Below are 14167 nucleotides of genomic sequence, written 5' to 3'. Positions count from 1 at the left end.
AGTAGAAATCTTTCATTTATTTGTATGTGTAACACCTGTTAATATATTGCAAAACATACTTTGGGAAATATTGACTTGGGGAGACATTGGGCTGTTGATAGAGGGTCCTGGGAGCTCTGACTGGGTCCTCCAGCATCCAGAGGCTGGGCCTGGGGGCCGCCCCTCCCAGCAGGCGAGGTGATGCCCTGTCAGCTTCCCATAGGACTGGAGTCTGAGACTTCAGTGTTTGATCCCCACCAGATGAGGCCACTCTCACGCTCACCCCATAAAGCAGGAAAGCAGCAGGGTGGCTCCTGGCACCTTTTAGCCGTGCCCCAGCACAATCACACCTCACTGCAACAGGCCAGAGAATGCCTCTGAGATGTGAGTTTGCTCATCTCCTTTCTGCCCCTTCGTTCCTCTACCAAGTTGATCATTGCTAGTATTTGTCCTGAGCCCGCACGTAACAGTACCTTATCTGTACCACTCAGGAACATAGACCCACGGGGTCTGGCTTTATTTTCTCACTGTCTCATGTCTCCCCGTTGGAATTTTAATCTTTCAAAGGACCAGGGTCACCACCTTTACCCACCTGAGTCCTCTCAGCCCTTAATCCTGTGCTGAGCCCGCGGGAAACTCTTAGATAATTCCTGCTGGCTTGAGTGCCACAGAACCGACAGTCCTGCACACTGCATGGTTTGGTGCAGGGAAGGATAAATGATGATGTAAATCCCTTAATTCATTACCAAAGCCTGCCCCAAGCAGGAGAGAAGGACGCCCAAGGGCAGAGAAGAATATAGAGCGACATATACATAACTGACGGAATCATTGCTTTCTTGGGAGAGTTGGAGCAACTGTCAAAGCCCCCTCCCCCATGTATTCCATTTTTTTGGGGTTTTGGTGGTGATTTGATGCCATCAGAGATTCAGGTCTCACATTCTTGTCTGAGATCATCTGAATAGCATCCGTCTTGGGGAAGGGAAGAGCAGAGACGAGGCATCCACGCACAGCCCTGGAGGGACGTATAAATCCTGGAGGAAGAAGGGGGTGCAGGAGAGCTTTGCCTTCCCAGCTTGGCGGGCACGAGGCAGAACGGGAGGCAGCGAGAGGCGTCGGAGCGGGCAGGGCTCTGCCTTCACCCCAAGTGACCATGCGAACTGCCGTGCATATCTTATTCGTGTTCTTCTTGGTAAATTTTTCCGACTGTGCCGTGATAACGGGGGTAAGTCTAGTGTTTTCTGGGCCCTGGGGTTTGGAAAGATTGAAGGGTCTGAATGGGATACGAGCCTAGGAACCAAGCAGACAGCCCTCCGAGGGCTCCGCACACCACAAACCAAAGGGAACCGGGAAATGAGCCATCAGGCGATACTCCAGAGAGAGATTTCCCAGGATCAAATTAGTTAGACTTCACTTTACTAAAAGGGTTTGCTTTTGAGAAGTGGTGTGCAAATTGAATCCTGTTTTAAATGCATTAGGAGAGCATTGAAAATTTTGAAGTTCAACACTTTGGTAAAATGAAGATTCTTATTATGCAACAAAAAATTCTTCTACAAAGTAGATTAGCGCCTCCTAATTTATTTTCTGGGGCAATTTTTGTTTTCACATACAGTCTAGTTCACATGTCAAGTTTAATTTACATAGCACGTGGAAACTTAATTAAAGGTGGGTAAGCTTATTAGCTTCCAGAAAGTTTAACTTGTTTTCTCTACTCTTAAGAAAGGAAAGGATGGTCAGAACTCTTTCTTTTCCTTACTGTTTAAGGGTTTTCACTCTACACCCGGTTCTGACAGGAAAATGAGCGACACCAAAATTAGGCTGAGTGCAGCCAAAAGCAAACATCCAGATAATACACAGAAATTCAGTCTCAAGTTAGAGATCCAGCACACATGGGCACTCTACATTATATTGTTCACAACATTCAGAATTTGGTTTTCTCCCAGTTGTTTGGCTTTACCTGGAACCATCCTTAACTGGGGCAAACACTGTGTTACAATGGTGGGACCATTCCTAGTAAAACAGAAAATCATATTTTGCCCAAGACTTTCCAGGTAAAAGCCGCTAGAAAAGAAGAGGAAAATTAACTTTTATTGAAACTACCTCCAGCTTTTTACAAAGAGAATGGAAATGTCAAGAAATGCCAAACAATTCCTGGAATCAGATTAGTTTTAATGTTCACGGAAAGGAAAACTTCTTTCTTCTTTTTAAAGGGAAAAGACTGAATTAAAAGGAATAACAAATATTAAAAAGAAATCAATGCTTTTGAGACCCAGGATATGAATAAGATTCTTAGGATGGAATTATTCCTAATGAATGTAAACCACTGTGGGTGTCCTCCTATTGTGTAGCTTGATCATTTGAGAGGGTGAGAACAAAGGAGAGAAGCCTTGGTTACCCCCTAGGGAGAAGCAGGAACAGGACGTTGACCAGATACCCAGTTTAACCTTCCCCTGTGAGCTACAACATCCCATCCAGAATAGCAGCTGGACAGGCAAGTATGAAAGAGAATATGAAAATATCTTCATTGCAATATCAAGTTGACCCTTTGAAAAACACAGTGAGGAGATAACTATGGTAAGAGTAAGTGTATGAAAGACACGACCATTGGTTAGCATGGGGTTTTAACGGAAGCCAGAATTCCCAGTTCTCTCCAGTCCTTGTCTTTATCTGCCTGTGCATGCCAATGCCCCACATCTGACTCTCAGGCAGAGCCAGGTTCTACCATCTCCACACTGCCCCGCTCCCTGGACTGTGGCTGTCCCCTAATTCAGGCCTTTGGTTCCTCCTCACCACTTTCCCCCAACCTTGAGCATTTATGGAGCTGATTGGTATGTGAGACATGACCTCACCTGGGCAGGTGACTGGATGATACGCGGACCTGGTGTCCCCTACATTCCCTCCTGGGGAGCAAGTTGGGAGCTCCAGTTCCTGCCAGGTCCCACATGGGCAGGCAGAGGGGTGCTCAAAGGCTTCCTATTGGAGAAGAGACCACCAAGTCTCAGCTTCAAATTTCAGCTCAGAAAAGATGCAAAGCTTCTCTGGAAGTGGAGGGTTTGGATGATTCTCCATCATGTGCCCATTTGAGTCTCCAGAAGTACAGAGTTCTGTTTTCCACATTCCAGAATTTTGTTCAAAGTGGGCTTGTGTGGCCTTCTTTACAAATGGCCCCCACTTTGGGACCCCAACTCAGAAGGGCCTTATAGAGGCCAGCAGAGAAGCACAGGGGAAGATACCTGGTGACTTGGTTGCTAGCACTTCAGATGAGCCTGGATTCTGGAGGGCCAAGGGGGTGCCAATGTGGAGAGGTGGGGCACCAACCTAGAGTTTTGATCAGGGTTAGAAGGTTCAGGTCCAAGGCAACTCAGCACTGACCACCCAGGGGATCAGGGGCTCAGGCCATCAGGGTCCCCTCTCTCCTTCTAAGAATTCTAATTAATTCCATTCAGCCAGTATCCATTGAGCACTGACTGTGTGCCAGACTGGGCTAAGTTCTGACATTACATAGCTAGAAAGCTGTGGCTCCACACCTCTAGTATTGCCAGAAAGGGAGGACTGCCTCCCTATGGAGTGGTCTCAAAGGAATCTCAGATCCAGGTCTGGTGTCTGGCTGAGCCCTGAGCGTCCTGCCCTGTGTGAGGAGCAGGGGTGATGATGCCCAGCCCAAGGCTGAGGCCAGGGGTGATGCTCTCAGTTCCCTCTTCTCTCCTGGCAAAGGCTTTTGGGAAGGGGCTTTCTTTCTTCTTGCTCTTGGGTGATGCTAATGGCCTGGTCCTTCTCCCCCACCCTCCTACAGGCCTGTGAGTGGGACGTCCAGTGTGGAGTGGGCACCTGCTGTGCCATCAGTCTGTGGCTGCGTGGGCTGCGGATGTGCACCCCGCTGGGGTGGGAAGGCGAGGAGTGCCACCCCGGCAGCCACAAGGTACCATGCAGAGCAGCTCACAGTGCTCACGTGAGGGCCGAGAGCTGGGCTGGGCAGATGGCCGAGGCTGCCTGGGAGGGCAGCCCCGCACCCCAGACAGTGATCCTGCCCCTGATTGTCCAAGGGGATGCAGGCAGACCCTGAGGTGCTGCTGCTGCCCCTGCCACCCCCAGCATCCACATTCCTTGGTCCCTGCAGAGAATACAATTGCTATCACCTTTGCACAGGGTCTGACATTTTCCATCTAGACCCTTCTGTCTAGTGCAGGCTGGGAAACCACTGATGTAATAAGATTCATACAGTAATCCTGGGCAGTTAGCCTCAGTTCATGACTTGCCCAAGGACATATCCAATGAGATAGAGCTGCAGCTGGAACCGCAGTTTTCTGACTCCAACTCCAGTAACATCTCATTTGATGCCAAGGCACTGCCTCCAGGCCTTTTGGGGGGCAGCCTGGGATGGAGTGGGGGTACCAGTCACAGGCTGTTAGACCTGGGGGCTGGGCCAGCCCAGCCTCTCATTTGCTGTGTGAACTTGGGCAATTAGCATAATGGCTCTGGGCTTTGATTTCAGGTATACAGTGTGGGGACAAGACTGATTACTCCTAAGGACTCTTGGATCTGACAAATTCAGATTTTGAAACAGTCACGAATATCTTTTGCTTTTCTCAGCAACATGAAAGGAGACATACAAAATGTCCGCCCCCCATCTAGGGCCAGGCTGGGGTGAGGCAAGCGAGGAGGCTAATGAGAAGTGTGAGGAGGACTCTGCTTTTGCACCTAGGTGCCTGGCTTGCGTCGCCCTGGCCTGGCCCTACCCCATTACTTGGCAGCCATGGGGCCTTTGCTTATGAATGGTCAGGTGACAGCAGCAGCAACTGAGGGACCTGCTCAGGAGCCGTTGGGGAGGGAAGACGCAGCCTCACCAGCCACCTCCCTTGGGCTTCCTGTGGTTCAGGAGGAGTCCTCACTCCTCGGTGACTTGCCTGGACCCAGGACTCCTGCTTTACCTGGGCTCAGAGCATCCTCCGTTAGTCACCCTCCTGAGCACGGCCTGCCAGGGGTATCAGGAGGTGCGGGGCGTGGGTGCAGAGGGAGGCTGGACAGCGCAGCAGTCCTTGGCATCGGATGTGTGTGAGGTAGTTCGGCTGCAAATGAATATTCCCAGTGGGGACAACGATGATAATAAAAGCTAACACTGAACGCTTATGTGCCACTAAGTGCTTTTTATGAATCACACACTTTAAACCTCTTTACAGCCATATGTGGTAGGTGCTATGACTAACCATTTAGCAGGTAATACGATTGAAGCACAGAGATGCCAAATAATTGGCCAATTATTTTCACATAGCTGGAAAGTGGCAGATCTGGGATTCGAACCCAGGCAGTCTGGTGCTGGGCCTATGATCCTAAGGCTTCTGTTCGATACCCCTTGAGGGCAGGGGGGTGTCTGTCTTGTCCCCCACTGTATCCCCAGCATTCGCCACACTGTTGAGCACATAGCAGAAGTACATTCAGTGATATTCAATCGAGTGTGTGTACATGCGTGCTGGGTCAGCGAGGGGACCCGGGAGGGCAGCTGTAGGGCTCGAGGAGGGCAGCGTCACGTTGAGGTTGATCACACGGTCCTCCTCCAACAAATTAGCTGTGAGATCTTGGCAAATGGCTTAGCCCACCTGTCCCTCAGTTTCCTTATCTCTAACAGCTATTTTTGTTAAACTGGGCAGGGAGGAGCCGGGGAGGAGCAGGGAGGGGTGGAGGGGAGTCATTTCCAGGGCTGTGTTGACCAAAGCCTCCTCCCCTCCTTGCTCTCTTCTCCCCCCAGGTCCCCTTCTTGAGAAAACGCCAGCACCACACCTGCCCCTGCTCGCCCAACCTGCTGTGCTCCAGGTTTCCCGACGGCAGGTACCGCTGCTCCGTGGACTTGAAGAGCATCGAATTCTAGGAGCTTGTGGGTCCATCTAGACACCCACGGGGACCCTCCCTGGCACAGCCTGAGGCCATCTCTTTGGGACTTTTATTTCCACCATGTGCCCAGCTGCCTCTGGCTCTCCTGGCCGCCATGCCCCACCCCACCTCCCCATCCCTCTGCCTGGCACACATATGTGCACACACACGTACGCACACACACGTACGCACATGCAGTGACATGGCCCATCAGGACAGCTCGGGGTGTCCCAACCTGTGCTTGGGTCTTGGACGGGTGCGACACATGTGGTTCTCTCTCGGGGCTGCCCGAGAGGACTTTCTTTGGCTCACCCCCTACGAGATCTCCTTCTATCTCTCTCCCTGCATGAGCTCCCTGCAGGCACTTCCGGGCACGGACACTTGGGTGCGGCTATTGCTGAGTCACAGGTCCTGGCCCGTGCCTGAGACTCTGACCCTGAGGTCATTGAGGCTCAAGCTGAGGGTTGTTCATTTTCCTTATTTTTAGGCCCCAGGCTCCAGGTCAGCCCTTCCCACAGGGCAGTCACGCCCACAACATGTGTGGAGTGCCAGGAGCCTGGGATGGCTCCCCGTGGGCAGCCTGGGCTGTGACCTGCCTCTAAGCCAGGATCCCCACGCCTCTACAGGCGGCCTCCTGACACACTTCATCAGTTAGGCAGACAAGCCCCAGTTCCCCTGACTCTCCATTAAAATGCAAGTGGTGGCAGTTCAATCTAGCCAGCTATTGACCTTTTAGGAGGCAATTAAAGAGTTATCTTAAATAGCTGCTTTCCAAGGATCAGCCTCAGGGAGTAAGTCTGTGACCTTCCTGAGGGTGGGGCCCCTAGGGGAGGGGGAGAGGGAGCAGTGCTGGGGCTGCAAGGGGCAGGGATTGCTGACACAGGAAGGTGACTCCCACCCGGAAACCACAGCCAGGCTCCACCGCACTCGCCCCTGACCCCGGGTAAGGCTTCTTCTCTGGAGAGCAAGTGATTCCTGATAGTTCAAAGCAGTTTGGGAATTAGGTCACTGGCCTCCATTCTTGTCAAAAACACCCACGCCTCTAAGCACTTAACATCTTGGCCCTGCCCCTGACTCTCCCAAGCCGGGGTGAAGTAGGAGGTAGGAGCACTGACCCGCCGCTTCAGAATAAAAACGTGAAACAAGGTCGAGAGGCTGGTCACAGTGGCTTTCCTGCTATGGTTTTCAGCCTGGGGGCCGCACTATGTGGGGGCTCAGGCTGGGTGCAAGGACTGGGCTGAGCCTGGGTGGTGGAGGGGGTGCAGCTGGTATTTTTCCTACCAGCCAGTGCAATATACTGGAGAAGGTGGGATTCCAGGCTCTCTTTGAGCGATGGGCTAGAGACAGCTCAGTGGGCTCTGGGGCCGGACAGCGTTGCTCCATATGGATTGGAGAAAAGAAGAGGGTTGCTGAGCTTGTGGCTGAGGTGGAGACTCCTCGGTGAGACCACTTGACAGGGTCTGGCTGCAACTCCCACTTCTGAGAGCTGGTTCCTTTCGCTTTGTGTCAAACACTCCACCCAACCAGATCACCAGGTAGGTGCCAGGGCAGGAGTCCACACCTGCCTTGGAGCCGACAAGGCTCTGAGCCCTTGTGTCTGAACCCAGGCACTGGGAGCGTCCCCTAAATGCCAGGCGGCTGGCCCCATTGCCTGTCTCCACCTCAAATCCTAGTCGAGAAAAAGGCCGAGTGCACAGTGAAAGTGCATTAGACCCCACTCGATTTCTGGAAGCCTTCAAGAGGTCTGTGGTTTCTGAGGCCTGGGGGCTCCTGCCCTCCCTGAAGCCTTATACTGCATTTGTTTGTGGTCACTCAGCGCTCAGAGCCTTGCTCAGTGGATGCCCAGGGCGAAGATACTCCAGGACCCATTCATGCTCTAGCCCCCAGACAGGGATCTTTCTCCCTTTCACCCCCTTTTACAGACATGATCACCAGCTGTGTTGACTCATGCCCCTTCTTGCAGCCCACAAATCCTTTCCCTCCTAGTTTCAGGCTCAGATACCTGGATAGAAAGTTCTTTCCTGTGTCCAGGATGCTAATTTGACCATCCTTGCCCTTTGGCGCTGATTGACCCCTTGGGGGACCCTTTCCAAATCCCAGCCTCTCCCTGCAGGTGGCCCGTGGACCTCATGGACCCGCCATCCTCTTTCTCCTCGCTGGGCGCTGGCCAATTTGCAGCATCGTCAGTGCCTGAAACAACTGAATTATTCTGATTGGGCCGATTTTCATTCTTAATGGTAGAATTTTGAAGGATGTAAATTGTTCCCTGCTGCTGTTGCTGTAGGGAGGGGAGACCGGGGAGGCTAAGAAAAACTTGTGAGTCTTCTTTATATTCAAGAATACATTCTTAATAAATATATTTATAAAAATAATCTATTTTTAAGAATAACATCTATAAAAAAACATGCACTCTAGAATTAAATTAGAATTAGAATTAGAATTAGAATTAGAATTAGAATTAGAATTAGAATTAGAATTAGATAAAGTTGATAGCCCTTCAAGAAGCCAGCCCTCTTCAGGGACAGCTTTTACCTCCCCTTATTCCCAGAAACCTTTCATCCCCGACTGGTGGTGTCTGGCGTCATCTAGTGGCCTAAATGGGAATAGCAAGAACTCACTTGTAGGCAACGTGGAAGCAGGTGGAACCATTCCCCAGGTATCCCCAAGAGTTAAGACTCAATTGGAGATTTAGAGGGACAACGTTTCCATCTGTGAAGAGGTCTTCCACTCCAAGGGCCACAGGACAAAACACCTAGCTGTCCCTTGGGGTCCTGTCCCATCCTAGATGCTTCTTTCTTAGAAGCGCTTTCATCTTCCTGTTGCCGTTTTAGGACAACAGGCGCTCAGGACTTCTCTCCCAGCTGTTCCAGGATTAAGAAAGCAGAGGTGGGGAGGGTTCAGAATGATGTGACCGAATTCTCCCTCCCCCATCTGTGTATCCCCAGTACCTAGAAGGGGAAGGGTTGCCTTTCAGGGGCTTTTCCGTCATCCAACCCTCCAGACTCCCCAAATCTGCATCTTCTGTTATTCGTTTGGGCAGATGCTTGCACTGTCTCCCTAATATCCAAGACTGAAGCTTGAAGGCAGTCTAGAACTTTTGAACTCCATGTCCAACTGATCCTCAAGCGCTCTCTGTTACCTTCTCAGTACCTCTCATTCCTGCCCTTGTTCTCGCTGCAGCTGCTGTGCTCATCCAGCCCATCAAGAGCTTCCAGACTTGTCTCTCTGCCTCCAGCTTTTCCCCTAGGGTCCACCTCCACACGTCCACCACTCATCTCTCTAGGCAGCGTATTTGGCTGATCCACTTCAGTGGCTTCCCACTGTCAAAGGAGAAGGTCCCCAACCTTGAGGAGGGAGCACAACCCCTTTGTGATCTGGCCCCTGCCCACTTTTCCTGCCTCTGCCCCCTTCCCCCTGGGGATCCTGGTCGCTGGACTGTCTGCAATTCATGGAAGACACCACGTCTCTGCCGGGAATTCTCTTCTCTTCCTCTGTGGTCCGGTGACTCCAAGGCATCCTTCAAGATCAAGTCAGATGCAGCCCTCCTTCCTGCTCCCCTCATTATCCAAACACTCCTGGTACATGCCTCGGGTCCAGACTCAGCAAGTGCTCATAGAAGCCAGCCATGTACAGGTCTGCATCTACTCACTAGGGAAGGAAGCAGGGTGGGGGTAGAGGTGTCTGAGTCATGCTTGGGTCCCCTGTGTTGAATGCAGCCAGAGGACAGAGGCTTCACCCAGGGCAGACCCGCTCAGCCTGTCCTTTTGCTGGGCCTCACTCACTACCCCAGTCCTGGGTGCCCCTTGCCCTGCCCAGCACAGACCCCAGGCTCTGGCCTCTCCTGGCTGTTGGTCTGTGCCTGAGCACTGATCACCTTCCTATATTCAGCCTAGTCAGACTTTCAGAAGACTGAACCCCAGGGTTTTAAGGCCCAGGGGCTAAGAGCCACCCAGGTCTGTGGGCGGTGGGAAGGGGGCAAAAGGCGAGAAGGAAGAAGGCCCTGGGCCCAGCCTTGGTGGGCAGATGCTTGCCAGCCTGCACGGCCTACACAGCCCATTCATCAGCAGATCCCTGCATGTGCCAGGGCCAATGCCACTTTTTGATGATGCTGGCTCCTGAGTTCCAGGGTCAAAGTTTTTTTCCTCAACACAGACCAAACCCAGAACTGTACCAGGTGCACTGAATACTTGACAAAAATTCTTGAGGGGCTGTCAGCCACCCAGTGGCAGCCTCTCTCCAGATCCCAAGTTACACAAGGCAGTGACCTCTGCTTTCTAGAGCTGCAGCGTGGTCTGTCCTGATAGCAGAGAGGAGCTGGGGGAGGAGGTGGGGACGTTGTGGGCTGGTCTGGCTGGCCCAGACCTTCCTCAGCATTTGGGGTGGAGAGGCTGGATCTGCTAGGGGTAGGCACTGGCCTTCAGGAGCCAAGCCTGGGTGCACGCTGTGGGTGTAAGAGAAGATTGCGGGTGGGGGGGGCTACCTCAGGGAATTTATGTAGCAGATCTTTATGTAGCAGATCTTAAGGGAGGGCCCCTAGGAGACTGGAAGGGTTGAGAAGTTTCTAGTCATCTGAAGCGCAACAGTGGTTAAATCTCATTTATCAACTGAGGGGTCCCTTTATTGTACGGTAAGCATGGATTGTGTACTGTTGGCAAATGCGTCTGAATGAATGAATGAATGAATGAAGCAGCGGCACACTTGAGCACTCACTTTCTCAGAGGAGACAGGCTGGTGAGGGTCTCTGGGTCCTCTGGGGCCTGGGGGCTCTGAAGCTTCCGGCTGTCACAGTCCCTCTCTCCCCAAACTCCCCACACCCCTAGCCAACTCAGAGAAGGAGAGAGCCCTGGATGTCAATGTCCCCATTCCCTCTTCCAGCTTCTCCCACACCGAGGGAGGGCCTCTGAGGTTCGGGAAGCAGGAGAGAGGAGAACAAATTCCCAACAGCCCTGGGAGAGGGACATGGAGGGTATGTTAGACCAGGACAATGCAGCCAGGATGGGGGTTCGGAGGCAGGACAGGGGTGGGAAAGCACAGAGATGCCCTCCGCTCACGAGTGAGAACACCTTAAGTTATATAAATTACATTTAGTTTTGTTAGGTAGACTTTATAATAGAGGGAACAAAGGAAAACATGGGCCTGCCTGGGTAAGAGAATGGTAGTTGAAAGTAAGGGCAGAGGAAGGGGCCCCAGTCCACCGGAGACATGGGGCAGAGATGTCATCAGAGCCTGGAACCCTCCCCGCCGAGGACGAAGACTGGACAGACCGAGTGGAAGGCAGGGACCAGAGCAGAGGACATGCTCTGGAGGCCTCTGGAGGGACTAACATACTAGAACAAGAATAATAGGAATCTGCTACTGACCCTTGCCCCACCCGAACGTTTTAGGTGAACACGAGATAGTGCCATGGATAGAATTTTGTTTGGCACCGGATGAAGCGAGCACAACGTGTGCTTATTGACTGCTACCCTCCCTGTCCAGTTAGCCCCGTCTGCAGGAGCTTAGCCAGCAGGCTCCAGGAGGCAGGGACCAAATGTGAGCCTCATGCAGGAAGCAGGGAGCCTCCCAAAGTCAGGACATTGGCTCAGTGCAGGCTTTGGGTGAGGGATTCGCTACAGAATTCAGTTTTCATGGCAGACAGTACTGGGTTTTTACTTGGATTCTGGGTCTATCTGGGGCAGCTTGGGCTGGGAGGGGCTGATAGAGCATGTGTGATGATCCCTGGGCTCGAGAAATGGTACTTGAAAGTTGGCTCTATATCAGCTCTCAGACCAGCTGAAGAGTCAAACAGGAGGCTTTGCCTGGATTGTAGCATGAAATCAGATCCTACCAGATGGGAAGGGAAGCCTAAGGTGGCCTGGGGGTGGGTGGACAGGCTATGCTGTCTGTCTGGGCATCTTCAAGCATGACCTTTTTGATGGGGAATTGGAAAGAGAAGCAAAGAACCATCTTTAAAGAAGCAGTCCTCCTCTGTCAGTTGTTAAATGGATGAATAAAATGCAGTATATCTGTATAATGAAATAGTATTCAGCCATAAAAAGGAGTGAAGTACTGCTACAGGCTGCAACAAGGATGAACCCTGAAAACATTATGCTGAGTGAAAGAAGCGAGTCACAAAGGACCACATCTTTCATGATTCCATTTATATGAAATGTCTGGAATAGGCAGATCCATAGAAACAGAGTAGCAGGTTAGTGATGGCTTAGGGCTGGGGCGGGGTGGGGGAGAATGGGGAGTAATGGCTAATAGGTACAGGGTTCTTTTTGGGGTGACAAGAATGCTCCAAAATTAAATTGTGGTTATGGTTGCACAACTCTCAGACTATCCAAAAAGCCATGGAATTTTACACTTTAAATGGGTGATCTCTAGGTATGTGGATTATACCACAATAGTTTGAAAAAATGAATGTTAAAATCCATGAAGTAAAAATGGCAACAAAAAAGAAATAGCTCTCTAATGTCAGTCTATGGGGCTGGAAAATCTGAGGCCAGGAAGGGCTTCAGCACAGCCCATAGTCAAAGTGGCTCATCTTCACTGGGTCTGAGGTTTGGTGCTTCCAGGATCCTGGGGGATTCTCAGGCACCATGGGATCGAGAAGGGTGGGTACTCCAGGCTGGCTGATGATTTGATGCCCCTTCCAATAAATGTTCATTTAACGTTTACTTTGTCAGGGCAGGGGGAATGATTTCATGTTAACAAAAACTGCAGAGCGCTTTGCTTATGTACCAAATAAGGCATTTTGTAATATGTGCTTTTCTACACCAGACAACTTATTGAGTGGCATACTAAAGTGCTTACAGTTTAGATAACAAAAGAAATCCCTTGATAGAGGTACAAAAGCATGATACCATGTGCCCCACAGTTTGGGGTTTCGGTTTATTGTGACTGCCACCTTAGAAGGAGCATCAGTTGGCTCCTACATTGCCCTAGTGCTGCCCCTTACGGCCTCACAGATGAGATAGCAAAAGCACAGACTGGAGATGGGATGTTTCCTTCCAGGAATTTTTTTTTAATGCAATTTTATTGAGATACAGTCACATACCATAGAAACAATCTGAATTATACAATCAGTGGCTCACAGTATCATCACAAAGTTTGTACATTCCTCACCATGATCAATTTTAGAACATCTTCATTACTCCAGAAAAAGAAATGAAAATAAAAAAGAAAACCCCAAACACCCTATACCCCTTATCCCCCCATCACTGATCCCTAGTATTGGTGTGGCACATTTGTTACTGTTGATGAAAGAATATTAAGATATTACTGTTAACTATAGTCCGTAGTTTGCAATAGGTACTTTTTTTTTTTTATCATATACCCCTCTGTTATTAACTCCTTGTAATAGTGTCGTACATTTGTTCCGGTTCATGAAAGAACTTTTTATATTTGTACAGTTAATCATAGTCATTGTCCACTAGAAGATTCACTGTCCCGTTTTACCCTATAGCTTTAAGGAATGTTTTTCGTTTTTCCACTGGAGGGCGCAGCCCACTTTGGTGGGAGCAGAGACATCACTGGATAGCAGTTCACTTAGCTGGCACTGAGGCCCCCATTCCAGGGATGCTTTAGGGCCTCTTTTAGAATTGCACCCTGGGCAGCTGATCTGTTTAAGGAATAAAATCGGGAACACAGTCCAGCCCGAGTTCCAACCCTGGTTGTGGCCATTCCTGACCTCAGGAGCCTGAAGTCACAGAATTATCGTGAAGAAGAGCTCTTAGGTGGCCGAAAGAGCCAGCGTCCCTCTGAGGCCCCTCATGGCCTCTGCAAGCCGTTGCCACTGAGACCACTCAGTGTCTAGGAAGAAAGGGCCAGGATGGGGCCGCACACAGCTGCAGCCCCGGCCACAGCCTGGGCACCTCCTGCCCTGCTTGTCCTGCCCACAAGCCTGGGGAACACAGCACTTGGGCGTCCGCGAGACCACCGGGCCTGGGTTGAAGGGGGGATGTGGTTTATATTCCGACCCAGAGCATTCTTTCTTGTCTCAGTCCCCTTCCTGCTGGGAGTCTCTGGTGCCCAAGGATCACAAGGACATTGGTGTCATTAAAATATTAGTGCAACTTGGAGAAAAATCACAGGCGTGATCCTTACAGGGATCCGAGGGCAGGAGAGAGCCCATGTCCCAGCGAGGCCGAGAGGGGACCTTGGTTTGGAGCTGAAGATTAGGGAGGAGGACCGTGAGCAAGAAGCCGTGGGCACATTCCTGATACAGACGAGCTGTAGACCAGCCTGTGAAATCCTGTCACGAAACTAAACCCAAAAGATTCAGTAAACAAATATGTCTGATGGCAGACTGACATTTTCTTGTCATTTTGATATTTAGCTCGGT

The 14167-nt window shown here is 50.9% G+C and overlaps 1 protein-coding gene across 1 annotated transcript; it reads left to right on the top strand.

Moving 5' to 3' along the window:
- The first annotated feature begins 1129 nt into the window (after positions 1 to 1129).
- Positions 1130 to 5839, top strand: PROK1 (prokineticin 1). The gene is made up of 3 exons (XM_037815338.1): positions 1130 to 1201; positions 3770 to 3895; positions 5720 to 5839. The coding sequence occupies exons 1-3, from the start codon at positions 1130 to 1132 to the stop codon at positions 5837 to 5839; spliced, it is 318 nt and encodes a 105-aa protein (XP_037671266.1).
- Positions 5840 to 14167: the final 8328 nt, after the last annotated feature.

Source organism: Choloepus didactylus, chromosome 2, assembly GCF_015220235.1.
Source record: "Choloepus didactylus isolate mChoDid1 chromosome 2, mChoDid1.pri, whole genome shotgun sequence".
Classification (NCBI taxonomy): Eukaryota; Metazoa; Chordata; class Mammalia; order Pilosa; family Megalonychidae; genus Choloepus; species Choloepus didactylus.
This window is presented reverse-complemented; position numbering and strand designations above follow the sequence as displayed.

What these genes read in the sequence shown, in the direction of transcription:
- PROK1 (XM_037815338.1), top strand. Translation starts at nt 1,130, where the DNA reads ATGCGAACTGCCGTGCATATCTTATTCGTGTTCTTCTTGGTAAATTTT. An exon ending in ACTGTGCCGTGATAACGGGG is followed by an intron (nt 1,202 to 3,769) that starts GTAAGTCTAGTG and finishes ACCCTCCTACAG; the next exon opens with GCCTGTGAGTGGGACGTCCA. An exon ending in GCCACCCCGGCAGCCACAAG is followed by an intron (nt 3,896 to 5,719) that starts GTACCATGCAGA and finishes TTCTCCCCCCAG; the next exon opens with GTCCCCTTCTTGAGAAAACG.